Below are 16135 nucleotides of genomic sequence, written 5' to 3' on the forward strand. Positions count from 1 at the left end.
TGATCTAGTTTTTTTTATTAAATGTCGTGTTAAATATTTCCAGTCAACCAATATTACTAATTGTGTTCATCTTTGCAAAAGAAAAAATCTGTTTGATTTGGGTCTATCAAGTAACTTACGTTTGACTAGGGTGTGATCTTGAAAAGTTAAGCTGTAAATTTAAACAATGGGTTAAGTGCAATGTACTGGAAAACTCTTCATTCAATAATTATCTGATAGGGCTTCTAGGCATCTCCAACCCAAATGACCGTATTTCCTTTCTCAACTTCAGTGATCTCACAGTTTAACTTATTGAGTCGTCCATCTAGTATAAAGAGAGAGTCCTTGGAAGGTGTCATCAGGTACTGACCAAACAAGCCACTGTCCTGGATTTGCCTGTTCTTCTGGTTCCAAGGCCATTCTTCTGCCTTGAGTGGTTCCTTAAGACTCTTTATCATCTTAACCTTCCCAGAGGAGAGCTCCACAAAGAGCACATCAGTTTGTGTGCTTGAACTACCATAAATGTTGTATTGGTGAGCTTCAGTAAAGGATGGCTGAAATGCCAGATCAGATATGTGCAGATTTGTGTGAATATCAAAAGCCTCCTGTATTTCTCCTCGGATGGTAATGTACTGGACCCTTACAAGACCTCTCACATCATTAATGCTGACAAGATAGTGCCCATCTGGAGAGACATATGGAGTGCCCGTCACATCGCTATTGAATCCAATGACTGAGTCAGTTACACTGTCCACCATAAGCTGTGGTGGAATTGCCCCAGTGCTGTCAGGTTTGCAGCCAATAAAGTAGTATCCTCCCAAGTGTGTATATGCCAATGACTGAGGAATGCACTTATAGTCCATCAAGTTAATTGTCTTGATGTATGACATGGTTTCAAGATCAATTTTTTGTAATGCAGCTTCATCTTTGTGAAGAATAAATCCAAACCTGAAAAGATGAAAACCAGAGTTAGACAGGAAACTACAGAGCGGTAATCCCATATGAAAATGTACCGTGGGCAGGTGGAAAGGGCCATCGCAAGTCCACACATTGTCAGGCTATGCAGCAATTTGTGTCACGATCGTGTTAGAATTAAACTTTAAAATTTTGCCACCCTCCTCCTTTCTCTAGGTCATTCCTTCATTACAGCTAAACAATTGTAACTCATGGTGTAGAAAACAAAATAATTAAAAGCAATATATCTAGTTAATTGGAACAACAAATTTTACTTTTACCATACAGGGGGAAAAAAGTAAAAATCATCTTGTGTGCCTCTAATCCTGATATTGAACAAGTTTGGTTTACTGCTACTAAAGTCAGCAATAATAAAATACTTGAATACATAGGTATTTCACTCACTTCATTTCCTTCTTGTCTCATGACCAACAGAAAAATGTGACAGTCATCTCTACTTAGACAATTATCCACCACTTTCTACTTTCTCATTTTAATAAACTTTACAGGACTACCTTAATAAATGAAGTTTTTTTTTTGCTAGAAAACTATTAAACTTCTATTTATTAGATTTTAGGATTACTTTGATTAACAACTTTTATGATTTTAACACTTATTATAAGTTTTAAATACAAGTTACATTTTTCAACCTTGCTATGCTTAAATTGTTATTGTTTCTGGTGGTATATCTAAGTTATATTGGTTATCTTATACTGAACAATGATAAACCTTAAAGATTTATGATATCTTCTGTTAAAGTTCATTTAAAAGTAAATATTTCTTATTTGTTTTGGTGTCCTCTTTAACTACTTCAGTATTTTTCACAGCGTTTGTCTGGAATACTCGCTACAAATTATTATAAGTCCCTGTGATGAATGTAAATGTATTTTTAAACTGAGACCCATAAGACCAGTGGGTTCTTATGAAAAATAAGTAAGTTAAATAAGGTAAAATGAGATGGGGGCTACTATACGAAATTATATCTGAAAGGATACTGGTCAATGAAGAACTCTACTTTTTTTGTTAATAATATTGATTAAAACACAACCTAGTATTTGTTAATAATATTGTTATTATTTTTTGTTAATAATATTGATTAAAGACATCCTAATATTTTCAAAAACTCCTTAAATATAAAAAAAAGGCATCTATTATTACACTGACTGTACTTATAAATGAAAAAAAAAAGTAAGATGACTTGTGACAATGTAAAACAAACAAAAACTCTAATGATAACCAATTATGTTATTGTCACCTGCAGGAATCATTTTCAATATGCTAATATTTACACAAAATTTTATTTATGTAAAAATGACCATTTCCACAGATAACACATACATATAGTGCATTTGGGGTAATAGATTCTGAAAATTTCAAATATAAGCACATGGCAAACTCAAAAATATAAATAAACTCATCTTTAATATCATAGAGAAGATAAGATGAATGTTGCCAAACATCAGTCCTGTGTTGTAATTGTAGAAAGCAGCAAGTGCATAAGCACAAATACTTTACTGAAATGGATATAAAGTTGTAACTGCTTCTATGTTCTCATATTATATATGGTTGGGAAACCATATTGTAATTTTCGCTATATTTGAACATTGGTGAAGAGACTATTTGTCCTTAGAGAGATTACAACTCCATCTATACAAAAGAAAAACTACAATGTATACCTAATCCTTTTTAAAAAAAAGTTTTAAGCATTTATTGAACATCTACCGAATACAAGGTGCTGGGAATATATTAAGGACCAACATATCTCTCCCTGCTTTTAATGAGTCTAGGAAATGATTAATAAAAAAATGACAACTTAGTGATTAATGTTTAATTATAGCATTCTGCTATACTATGACTTAATTTAGTAATTATCACTTATTCTATTTACACGAGATGGAATAAAGTAATCATTTTGAAAATAACATTTCTGGTGTATTTCAGAATGACATTCACCATTTCGGCTTATTTCCTGGATCCTTCTCTCTCCTGTGTCCTTAATAACTATGTGTCATTTCAGTAAAGACAGCTCATACCATACCTATTTAGGATAAAGTTTTAGTTTTAATTATAATGATATGAAGAAACATTAATATTATTAAAAAACACTTCTTAGTTTTTCCACTAAAATATTAATAACCTAGCAAAGCTCTTAAATACTACTGAATATTAAAAAATAGAAAAGAAACCAAACCTCAAACTGAAAACTGAGTCCCATTGTTTTTTGTCAACATCAAAAACACTGTAAAATCCTAGATATCACTCTCCACTCTCCTGCTTGTCTTAATAAATAATTAACTTTGATTATTGTAAAGGGATATTTTTCCATTAATGGATAATCATTAAGGATATGCAAGTGTGTATATGATTGCATGTGCTATTATTTATGAAATTTTGAATAATAATGGAAGATACCGTCTTTTTTATGTTATGTGTTGTACATGTGCCCAGAGACAAAAGCAGTAACATTCACACTTAATAAAAGCAATAAGCCAATCAAGTTTTGGCATTTCAGCTCCTCTCTTAACCTTGAGTCTTCCAGTCCCTTGGCAATGGTTTTTGAATGCTAATGAAGAAGAATGAGAAAGCTCCAACTACTCATGAACTATTTTAACTCTAATACTAAAGAATGCACTCAAGTTTTCTGTGATACAATCCGGCCTCTTCTGGAGGTAATTAAAATTTTAAAAAATGGTCCCGTTAAAAATGCAAAAGCTCCATGTGGGGTGATAAAATTACATCTATTTTGGCATCCATGCTGCATGCTCCTTTAGGACTAGAGATCTAGCTACATAAGCAGATGCATGAGAATGCCTTCAATTTTTCACTACTGATTTATTGGGTAGGAAGTGGTGTCTCTAATTCAAAATTTCCCTCTAGTACAGATTGATATTCAGAAATCTCCCACTGTTCATTAGTCTGTGATTAATATTTACGAGGCTCTCAGCTTTCATGCCTGCTTAGTATAATAAAATCCTGCACAGTACTAGGCCTAACATAGTTTGTCTAATATTTGTCAGAATGTGTATAGGAAGTTCCAGACTGTAAGAAATGAGAGGTAAAACTTACTCTCGGAATCACTTCTTTTACTAGGAAATTAATAAACCTAGGAAAGTGTGACCTCCCAGCGCGGCATTGTGTGGATTTGTTGTTGGAGCTGGTGAGGAGAGTTAGAGCCATGTTTTTCTTTCCCAAATTTCTGAAGTGTAATCAATCTAGTTCATTATAGATGTTTTTAAAAAGTTCAACTTTAATTACTGCTTTTGTACTTTAAGGTGAGGTCCTGAACTGATTCATACAAGAGAACTTGTTTTGGACGATGTAAAGGTTTTCAGTCCAGACTGATTTAGTCTCATGATCCAGTTTTTCAAGGTAATAGATAGGTGACTTTGCGTAAAGTCCTCGACTACCATGAGTTTCAATGTTTTCATTAGCAGAAAAAGGATAAAAGTACTACCTTGCTTTGAGGATAAAAGTGAAATGTGTGTTCTTACCAGGCAAACAGTACATCCTTAATAAATAGAACTTGCTTATGCTTTACACTGTAACTAACATCATTTTCCTATTGTCAATCAAATAGGATATTTCCTGTGGGACAGCAGATTGTTATAATTCATAAATGGGGAAAAGAAAAACAAATTATTGATTTTTCTATATAGCCAGTATTCCCAGTTTTTAAAGATTTATTTATTTTTTTTTAATTTGTTTTGAAAGAGAGAGAAGGAGAGAGAGTGGGGTAGGGGTAGAGAGAGAGGGGGAGAGAAACAGATCTCACAAACCATGAGATCATTACCTGAGCAGAAATCAAGAGTCAGACACTTAACTGACTGAGCCACCCAGGTGCCCCAGTCTTCCCAGCTTTTAAAATAAGCACATCATGTTACTCAAATGTGGCAAGATTTTTCTACTTGTGAATGTAGCAGAGATCGCACTGACAATAGAAATTCACATTTTTATTCTTGCTCTCACTTGTGCCAACAGGATCTATGGCTGGAACACACCTCACCCAAAAACCAAGTCTCTCACATTGTTAGGAACGAAGGCGGTCAGCTCACTCCTTTGCTTGGAGGTGCTGTTTCAGTTGAGGGCCTGGAGCACTGAGTCATGGTGTGCTGGGTGATTTTGACGTCGGCATAGATGATGGGATTTGAAACAGATACCTGTCTTAAGAATTTTCACTACAAGTGAAATTCGCTAAAAGAAAATTTTGTAGGCAGCTTTAGGACACGGATGTCTAAAGACACAGAAAACTGCAGTCAGAGTTTATGTCATGGCAATTCAAGAGCCTTGCAAGAGAAGTTATTTGGCAGAGAAGGGGAAAGAACAGATATTTAGAGACAAACATGGCTGAAATACCATGAAGCCGAATAAAGAGCTGCTCAAAGACCTCCACATCCCACAAGACCAGGCTGCATTTTTTGCATTTGAGTAATGTTTGATTTCCCCAGATGTCTCACCCAGTTCCCAAATGAGTCTGATCACAGAGTCTCACAGAGCAATTTTCCAGTTATTGTCACCTCACATCATCTGCCGTGTTAGTTAGTCTGCCCCTATTCTGCTTTTTGAGATACTACTGAAGGAATTTCAGAATTACAATTAATAACCTGTATTACCTTTCATGGTCGGTGCCAAGAATGTTAACAATCTAAAGCTTGGGGTGAAAGAAACTCATAAGATTTGCAGAATAACAATTATTTTATCTCCTGAGTCTTAATACCACCTTTCCCCAGAGTCCTCATAGATTCTCACCTGAACAGCTTGCCCTACTGCTGACTTTTAGTATTTACCCAGTGAGATCACCGCCCCCCGCCCCATACTACAAGCTGGGAAGTGTCCCTGATGCTCCCTCTCCATTCCTACATGACTTCTTTCCTCATACCCTACCATCTACACCTCCCCAGATTTAATTTTTTTTAACGTTTATTCATTTTTTGATAGAGACAGAGTATGAGTGGGGGAGGGGCAGAGAGAGAGGGAGACATAGAATCCAGAGCAAGGTCCAGGCTCTGAGGTGACAGCACAGAGCCTGATGCGGGGCTCCAACTCATAAACTGTGAGATCATGACCTCAGCTGAAGTCGGACGTTTAACCAACTGAGCCACCCAGGTGTCCCTACACCTCCTTAGATTTTAAAACAAGTATTTCTATGTGTATCAATGAATGTAAAGGGGAAGTTGTAAGTACAGATTGGATGTATTTGGGCATCGGATTCATCAGACACTATCCTGTTATAAAAACAGCACTGATGGGGGCGCCTGGGTGGCGCAGTCGGTTAAGCGTCCGACTTCAGCCAGGTCACGATCTCGCGGTCCGTGAGTTCGAGGCCCGCGTCGGGCTCTGGGCTGATGGCTCAGAGCCTGGAGCCTGTTTCCGATTCTGTGTCTCCCTCTCTCTCTGCCCCTCGCCCGTTCATGCTCTGTCTCTCTCTGTCCCAAAAATAAATAAACGTTGAAAAAAAAATTAAAAAAAAAAACAAAAAACAAAAAAACAGCACTGATGTCTATTACTGATGTCTCAGTAATAGAAACCATGTTCTTTGAAATAGAGCAGAATAATTTCAACAGCCCTAAGAATTAGTTGTATTGAGGCACAACATCCAAAACATCTTATCATAATTAGTACTTCATAATAGTAGTGGGCAGGATTATTAGTACCTTGTTTTTTTAATTGGATAATAAGTACCTTGTTTTTTTTAAATTGGAAGGTAAGAGATGCTTAACAGATGATAAGAAACAAAAATTATAACTTCCTCTCCGTATAATTAATATATAAACACATATACAATGTGCTGTTGAAATGACATCTTCCATTGTGTAACAGCTGACAGAGAGTTTTCATGGGCGCAAAGCATAAATCTGACATGAGCCATTATTCACTAGTTTATGAATTCCTTTATATTTAGTTGTTTTCTATTATCCCAGACTGACCCTTGTAAGAAAAGATTGAATGCTGTTCCTACTCAAGTACCAGAGGATTTAGTTTTTATCTGAACTTCACATAAATAGCTCAGTAAAACACACCTGTTCATAAATAGTAGTCACATTCATATTCGGGATATGGGAAGCACAGAGAAATAAAATTGACACATTTAGTAGAGATTTATAACTAGGGCAAGGACAGTTTTTGAATAGACCTAATGCTTTGATGCGTTTGAGAAATGGTACTACTTTGAAGTTTTCTGTTTTCAAAACATAGGTTGGAAAAGCTAGAATGAACCACAGGATGCCTCCTGCCTGCCTTTTTAAAGTATATTATAGAAATTCTATAGTAAAGATTTTAACATTACTTCACCTACTTTTACTTTTAGAAATTTTTCCTTTAAAAAATGGAATGTGTTTTGGAATACTAAATTCCCTATTTTCTTCCCTCTCTGGTACCCTATTGTTCTGACCTGTAGAAAGTTTGATTCTTCTAGGCCAAATCAAAACATAAATGCATAATTTGATTACAGTATATTCACGATGTCTAATTGCTTGATAGAATTAATACAGTGTCTAGAGGTCTATCACTTCTAGTGTCCAGAACATTAAAAAAATAAATAAATAAACAAACAAACAGATTTATTAAGAATTCTGTGCACACCATATATACTACAGAACATGTTTCAAAAACCAAAGTCCTCAACCTCTTTTTGAAGAGCTGAAAAACTTAGGGAAAAAACAAAACAAACAAACAAAAACAAAAACAAAACACCCTGACACTGACACCTGTGCTTTCAGATGGCATTTTAAAAGTTTGGTTGCTCTTCTTAATTTGGTTTTGGAAAAACATGAAAATCTGAAAATAAGAGCCTCTTGAATCTTACCCATTTTTCTGATTAGGATATGTTTTATGCAGGAGTTGACAAATGGAGCAGGGATACCAGAGTGGAAATGGAGTTAGTAATTAGAAGAAAGAAATAATTTGTGAATATAAAGGTGGAAATACAAAAGGAAAGTAAAACAAAGGCAAGAGCAAAATCTGTTAATAAAAAAATACTACTGAAGTATCCATTGCACACCTACAAGAAAGAAATAATGGGTGAGAAAAAGATTCAGTAGGAACTAGGTCTGTCATGAGTTGGGTTCTAGATACTGTATGACCAAATTCAATATTATTCACATCCTGCTATGTTCAGTACACTTTGTACAACCTTATAAAGGAAATGGAGAGGAAATAAATGATTCCTATCCTTAAGGTAATTATAGTCAAACAGTGGGGTGCTTATAATTGTATGCCCTGACTTTCAAAAAGTGTTTAGGGAGCCTCTTCAAAGATGAGAGAAGGGATGGATATAGTTATATCCCTGTTTCAGCTACTAATTTACATTTCTGTTATGCTAGGCTTTCACTTGAAGAGAGAGTTTATATTAGTCTGGATCCCAGAAGGAAAGGAATAAATTTCAATTAGAATAAATCAAGGAGGGTGCAATAAAGAGTCTGTTTACAGTGAAATAGAAATTGGTCACAAGAGACAGTGCAGTAATATGGGGAGAGTAATAATAAGGCTGTTGTCACTACTTTATCTGGGAAGGAAGGAGTTATATAGAGAGGTGCCTCTTGTGAGTATCTGTCTCCTTTGATCTAAAGAAACAGCTGATTGCTTACAAAACAGCAGACATGGGGTGGGAGGAGTGGGGGAATAAGCAGTGGGAGGGTAGGGTGGATTCTATACTCTGGTCTCATGCTCCTTCTTCATGCAATCTCCAGTTAGGCTTTTCATTGGCCCAAACAACCGGAAGCCATAGTATCCAGCCTTCTGGGATAGAAAGCAAGATAGTGAAGGCTAGAGTGTGTACCGGGGGATAGAAATGCAAAGCAGCAGTCACAGATTCCCTTGGCCAAAGAGACTTGAAAAAAATGAATTCTAGTGAATATACAGAGCTACATCAAGTAAGGATTGTGACATGTGACATATACATTTAGTCTCTTTTTTATAATATTTATTTATTTTTGAGAGAGAGAGAGAGAGAGAGAGAGAGATACAGAGCACAAGTGGGAAGGGGGCAGCGAAAGAGGGAGACACAGAATCTGAAGCAGGCTCCAGGCTCTGAACTGTCAGCACAGAGCCTGATGTGGGGCTCAAACTCATGAACCGTTAGAGAACATGACCTGATCATGAGATTAACAGATTAACCGAATGAGCCACCCAGGTGCTCCTATATTTAGTTTCTAATTGGAATCATTTGATAACTGATAAAGAAAAATTGTGTAACTTTCCAAGCTGGGAGATGAAACATTATTTTTTAGGTGTATTTATTTATTTTGAGAGAGAGAGAGAGAGAGAGAGAGAGACAGAGAGAGAGAGGGAGAGAGAGGAGGGAACAGAGAGAGAGGGAGAGGAGCAGAGGTTAAAGGGAGAGGGAGAGAGAGAATCCCAAGCAGGTTCCATGCTCATCCCGGAGCTGGATGCTAGACTAAATCTCAGGACCTCAGTAGAGATCAGATGCTAAAGAGTCAGATGTTTAACTAAGTCACTCAGGCGCTGGGGAGAAGGAACATTCTTGATTTTTTTTTTTTCTACCTGAAATAAATGCTTCTTTAGATAGCACTTTCTTATTTCTGGTAAAGCTTTAGAAAATGTCTCTTACCTTTCGTTACTGGTAAATATTTTCAGTAATTGTTGTGTAATAAATGTTTGTGTCCCCCCACCAGACCAAATTCATGTATTGAAGCCCTAATCCCCATTGTTTTGGAGGTGGGGCCTTTTGGAAGAAATTAGGTTGTGAGGGTGAGCCTTCATGGATTAGATTCGTGCCCTTGTAAGAAGAGTCATAAGAGAGAAGATTTCTTGCTATCTCTGCCACGTGAGGACACAGTAAGATGATGGCAGTCTACAAATTTGGAAGAGGGCTCTGCCCAGAACCCAAACATGTTGACATCCTGATCTCTGACTTCCTAGCCTCCTGAGCTATGATAAATAAATTTCTATTGCTTAAGCCAGCCAGTCTGTGATATTTTGTTAAAGCAGCCTGAACTGGCTAAAGCAAACGTCTTATCAGAGAGGTGCTTCTACATTTCTTGAAATGGGGCTGAAGCATTGGAACTGGGTAAGGCATAGAGCCTTGGAAGGTTTTGCGGTGCATGCTAGAAAGACTCAATACTGCTGTGTAGAGGCCACTAAAGACATTCCTGGTGAGGGCTCGGAAATAAAAGAGGAGGGCTGGAGAGAAAGCCTTCATCTTCTTAGAGAATTCATAAATAATCATGAACAGAATGTAGAAATATGGATGGTAAAGGCCACCCTGATGAGTTTTCAGATGGTAATGAGGAATGTGTTATTGGAAACTGGAAGAAAGGCATTTCCTTACGGTAAATTGACAGAGAATTTAGTTAAACTACGGTAGTGTTCTAGCATTTTATGGAAAGTAGAACTTGAGAACGATGAAATTGGATAATCAGCTGAGATTTATAAGCCAAGTGTTGAAAGAGTGATTTGGTTTCTCCTGATACTTATAGTAAAGTGAGAGCAGAAATAAATGAATTAAAGAGAGAATTGTTAAGCAAAAAGGACCCAAAACATAAATATTTGGAAAAATTTTAGCCTGTCTATAATACAAAAAAAAAAAGGAAATGCTTGTTCAGAAAAGAACATTAAGGGTGGGGGAAGACCAGCCCCTTAATAAGGAGGTTAACATAGTGTGAACCACAGAACTAATCAGCCACCCCTGCAGGGAGACTGCCAGTTTGAACTGAAGGGGATGGAGACTGGATGGAATGAAGGAAAGCTCTTAGATGTCCTGAATTTTATGGGATGAGCCCACACAGCTATTTTTAAAACTTTTTTTTAACATTTATTTATTTTTGAGAGACAGAGAGAGGCAGAGCATGAACAGGGGAAGGGGGGAGAGAGAGAGAGAGATACAGAATCTGAAGCAGGCTCCAGGATCTGAGCTGTTTGTTAGCACAGAGCCAGACGCGAGGCTCGAACTCATGAACTGCGAGACCATGACCTGAGTTGAAGTCAGACGCTCAACCAACTGAGCCACTCAGGCACCCCTCCCACACAGCTATTTATCTGTGAACATGCATTATTATTCAAGATAAAGGAAAAAAAATGACTCCAAGGTGATTCAGTGATCATGAGGGCTACAGTCTCAGTTTGAAAGAGACAAAACATCACCCAGAAGCTTGGGGGTGCAACCCTCACCCTACGGAGCTGCAGGGACATGGCCACCCACTGCAGTGGGTCTGGAAGTCAGAACATCAAGTCAAAAGGGGTTATTCTCAAGCCTTAAAATCTTAGGGAGTTTCGCTTTCCTAAATTTTAGACTTGTCTGGGACTACTCACCACTTCCTTCTTATTTCTCCCATATGGAGTGGAATGTCTATCCTATGCCAGCACCATCATTTTATTTTGGAAGCACATAACATATTTGATTTCATAGGTTCACAGCTAGAGAACAATTTTGCCTCAGTGTGAATCAAAGTCTTTCCCATATCTAATTTAGATGACATTTAGTTAAGACTTTAGACTTTAGATTTGATGCTGGAACAAGTTAAGACCTTTGGGACTGTTGGAATAGAATGCGTGCATTTTGCATGTGAGAAAGACATGAATTTGAGGAATCAGGGGTGGAATGCTATGACTGAATTGTGTCTCCCCCACACCTCAAATTCGTACGTGGAAGGTCTAATCCCCAATGTGATATTATTTGGAGGTGGAGCTTTGGGGAGGAAATTAGGTCATGAGGGTAGAGCCCTCCTTAATGGGAATGGTGCCCTTAAGAGAAGAGACATGGAGATATGATCTCTCTCACTGTCAGCCATGGGAGGACACAGCTTAAGGCAGCTATCTGCAGATCAGGGAAAGGGCTCGCGACCGAAACTCGAGCGTGTTGGCAGCCTGATATCTGACTTCCCAACCTCTAGAAATACGAGAAATAAACTTCTGTTGTTTAAGCCATCCAGTCCACGGTACTTTGTTAAATTAGCAGAACTAAGTTAGAAATCTGTGGTAAAAGTTATGTACATGATTAATACCAGTGGTTGTATTATTTTCCCATTACTTTTACATTTTCTTTAGGTGAAGGTGCATGAGTAATTTGTGTTTCACAGGCTAAAAGTTTATAAAATATGTCTAGAAATTTACCTGTATTTGGTAATTTTTAAAATTTTCTTAATCTGTGTATATGTTCTCAGTATGCAGAGTAAGGGAAAGGGGAGGACTTTGTTTTATTTTGTTTTGTTTGCATTTTTTATTCATATAAATGACGAAGTGGTGTATATCTCATACGGTGTGTTTTGTTCTTTCAGCACTACGTTTTATTTATTTTTTTTTTGAGTGTTATCCATTTTATTTATTTTTTTGTGTGTGTTTTCTTTTTTTTTTTATATGAAATTTATTGACAAATTGGTTTCCATACAACACCCAGTGCTCATCCCAAAAGGTGCCCTCCTCAATACCCATCACCCACCCTCCCCTCCCTCCCACCCCCTATCAACCCTCAGTTTGCTCTACGTTTTAAAGATATATTCGTGTTACTCTGCATATTTACTATACTGCTTTATAGTCACTCATAGGAAACCTATAGTAATATCCACCATATTTTACTTAATCACTTCCTTAATAATAAGTGTACTCATGTGGCTTCATTAAATTGGTGGGTTGGTTGGTGGCTGAACTTAGCAAGAAAGCCTGAGATGGATGAGCCTTCCTCTCTTCATGTGGTTTTCTGTCCTTCAAGGATGTTCACAAGACTTCCATCAAAGGTGACTGCAACATTCTAAGGGGGAAAGCTCCTGTCAAGCCTTTGCCTCACTTGTGTTTGCTTATGTTCCTGGAAAGAAATAACATGCTTAGGGGCAATGTGCAAGGAGAGTCACCAAGAGCATTGATACTGGGAGATAGGATTCACTGGAGATCATTATCATAAAAAATTATCATATAAGGTAATGGCTCAATTTTTTTTATTCTTTTTCTTTAATTTTTTTTAATGTTTATTTATTTTTGAGAGAGAGAGAGAGAGGAGAGTCAGTGGAGGAGGGGCAGAGAGAGATGGAGACACAGAATCTGAAGCAGGCTCCAGACTCCGAGCTGTCAGCACAGAGCCTGACCCAGGGCTCAAACTCCCAAACCATGAGATCATGACCTGAGCCGAACTGACTGAGGCCCCCCTCATTTTTTTTTATTCTTAAGATAGTTACGTATTAGCACTATTTTATTGAATAGTCCATCATTTCCCATTGATTTGGAGTGTCACTTGTTGGCCTACATGCATTTTGTCTATGTCTGAATGTTCTGTTTCTTTAAGCAGTCTTTCTCTTTCCTCATACTTTTTGCACTATTTTATTCATTGAGACTATATAATATGTATAAATATCCAGGAGAATGAATCTAACAATTTTCTTTCTCAAAACTTATTGGCTATTTGAGTGAGTGCGTGTGTATGTGTCTGTGTGTGTGTGTATCTGTGTTTGTGTGCCTGAGTGTGTGTGATGTTACGTAAACTTTTCAGTTTATCAGGTTAGAACATGATTAGAACTTTTATCTGATGAGGCACCTGGGGAGCTCAGTGGGTTAAGCATCTAACTTCTGACTTCAGCTCAGGTCATGATCTCAGGATTCTCTTGAGTTGGAGCCCCGCCTCTGGCTCTATGCTGACAGAGTGGCCTGCTTGGGATTCTCTCTTTGCCCTTCCTTCCCTACCCTTTTCCTCCCCCTTCTCCCCACGCACTATCTCTCTTTCTCTCTCTATCAAAATAAATAAATAAACTAAAAAAATTAAAATGTTGATATATGAGGTGTTTATTAATTTACATAGTAACTGAGTTTTAACATTTTTAAAATAATATGATATGTATTTCTATTTATTTGATTTATTTTTTAATTTGATTCATTTTTAATTGCTGTATCAAGAAAAATTAATTTTTTCTTGGGTATATTCATAGATATTTTACCTTTTACTTGCTAATAATAATAGATTCTTTTTTCCATTATATCTCCTGATTGGTTTCATTCATATGCATAAAGTTATTAATTTCTGATATTAATTTTGTGCCCCTTAACATTTTGAATTACTTTGTTTTAAGTCTCCAGCCTATATTCTACTGTTATTTATATTCAGTCATATCATTTTTATAGGATAATTTTACCTCCTCTTTTCTAACCAAATTAAGTCTTCATTTTTATCATTGCAGTGGCTAGTACTTTCCTCTTATTTTTAAAATATATATTCCTGGGGCGCCTGGGTGGCTCAGTCGGTTAAGCGTCCGACTTTGGCTCAGGTCATGATCTCAGGGTCCGTGAGTTCGAGCCCCGTGTCGGGTTCTGTGCTGACAGCTCAGAGCCTGGAGCCTGCTTCGGATTCTGTGTCTCCCTCTCTCTCTGACCCTCCCCCGTTCATGCTCTGTCTCTCTCTGTCTTAAAAAAATAAATAAGCATTAAAAAAATTAAAAAAAAATAAAATATATATTTCAAAATTGGCCTTAATCTAGTGGTGTTTCAACAATACATAAAAATATTGATGGAAAGAATAAAAATTTCAGAAGCAGACATATGTGTTATGTGAAAGTTAAAATATAATAATAATAATAATAATGGTTTATTAAAACTGTAGAGAAGATATAGGCTACATTGTATGTTGAGATAATCACCTATCTAATAAGAAAAATGTATATATAACTCATTTTCTGTGTAAAATAATACCTAGAGAGGTGAAAGAATTAAAATTACACTAATACTAAATAGTATTAAAAGATTGGTATTAAACAACAGTATAATAACAGCATTAAATGCATCAACAATTTAAATATTGGGGAAGATGATACCTTTTAAAGAAAAACCCCATATTCTTAAAGTCTAGAAGTGAAGCTTGATAAAGGTGATTATATTTTAAAAATGAACAATGGTTAATGCAATCCATAAAATGAGCAAAATATAAAAGAAGAATTCAATATTCTGACTATAAAATGAATTAATAAAATCAAAAAAGCAAGAAGTTAAAAAAAATTAGCAAACAAATAGCTATTCCTCATGTGAGGGGGGGAGAATTAATTTAACCCCCCCCCCAAAAAAATGTGGTATTTATTTTCACCAATCCATTGGTAAAAAAAATAAAGTGTGTTTACAACCAGCACTGATTCTGGGGTGCCTGGGTGGCTCAGTCAGTTAAGCACCTAACTCTTGATTTCAGCTCAGGTCATGATCTCACAGTTTCTGAGTTTGGGTCCTGAGTTAGGCTCTTCACTGACAAAACGGAGGCTGCTTGGGATTCTGTCTCCCTCGTTCTCTGCCCCTTACCCTCTGGCGCTCTCTCTCTCTCTCTCTCTCTCTCTCTCTCTCTCTTAAAAAAAAATTAAACAGGGAGCCTGAGTGGATCCTTCCATTAAGCATCCAACTTCAGCTCAGGTCATGATCTCACAGTTTGTGTGTTTGAGCCCCGTGCCCCGCTTTGGAATCAGTTCTGTGCTGACAGCTCAGAGCCTGGAGCTTGCTTCAGTTTCTGCCCCTCCCCTGCTCATGCTTTGTTTCTCTCTGTCTCTCAAAAATAAAATGTTAAAAAAATAAAAATAAAAAAGGAAATAAACATTATAAATCCAACATTGGTGAAGATCTGATCAAATAGGCGTTCTCACGTACTACTGTTAGAAGCATAGATAATTTAGGCTTTTTGGAGAATGATTTGATGTTACCTTTTAAAATTAAAATATGACTCTGCTTTAATGAAGCAATAACATCTCTCAGTATCTCCTCTTAATTAATGCTCATAAATGACCACAAAGTAACATTCGTAAGGATATTCACTGCAGCTTTGGTTGCAATAAAGAAATTTAAAAATAATTTAAATGTCAAACAGTAGAGGAATGCTTAAATACACTATGAACAACCAAAAAAAGAAATCTCACACTATACAAAATCTTGCAGCTATACAAATGATAGGTTATTGACAAATGACATAGAGGTCTCTCCAAAATGGTTAATTTTTAAAGAAGACATACCAGATTTAAAAGAATACTAGATATTTTAATGCATTTATGTGTAATTGTTTCAAGAAATGGATTGAAAGTTTACTCAGCAATATGTCTCGTCTTCTAAAGAGAAAAGTTCTAAGAGTGCTTATAAAAGGAGTACTGATTATTATATAAACTTCTTGATGGTTTCAATATTGCATATATATTTCAAAATATATAAAGAAAACAAGCAGCTACATAAGTTTTCAACTAAAGAAAATTAGAGACATTTTAGTCTCTAATCATCATTTTCATTTCACAAATTAGGAATATAT

At 36.5% G+C, this 16135-nt stretch overlaps 1 protein-coding gene across 3 annotated transcripts in view; it reads right to left on the minus strand.

The window, feature by feature from the left end:
- Nucleotides 1-224: 224 nt before the first annotated feature.
- The window catches only part of FSTL5 (follistatin like 5), a 730171-nt gene continuing 714260 nt past the window's right edge, over nt 225-16135 (minus strand). For all 3 annotated transcript variants that reach the window (XM_047091955.1, XM_047091954.1, XM_047091953.1), the window contains one exon: nt 225-927. In XM_047091955.1, coding sequence (XP_046947911.1) covers nt 225-927 — 703 coding nt within the window. The remainder of the gene's footprint in view (nt 928-16135) is intronic.

The sequence above is a fragment of the Lynx rufus genome, unplaced genomic scaffold, assembly GCF_022079265.1.
Source record: "Lynx rufus isolate CCGP_SWC_20201006 ecotype Redwood Valley unplaced genomic scaffold, mLynRuf1.p SCAF_3, whole genome shotgun sequence".
Classification (NCBI taxonomy): domain Eukaryota; kingdom Metazoa; phylum Chordata; class Mammalia; order Carnivora; family Felidae; genus Lynx; species Lynx rufus.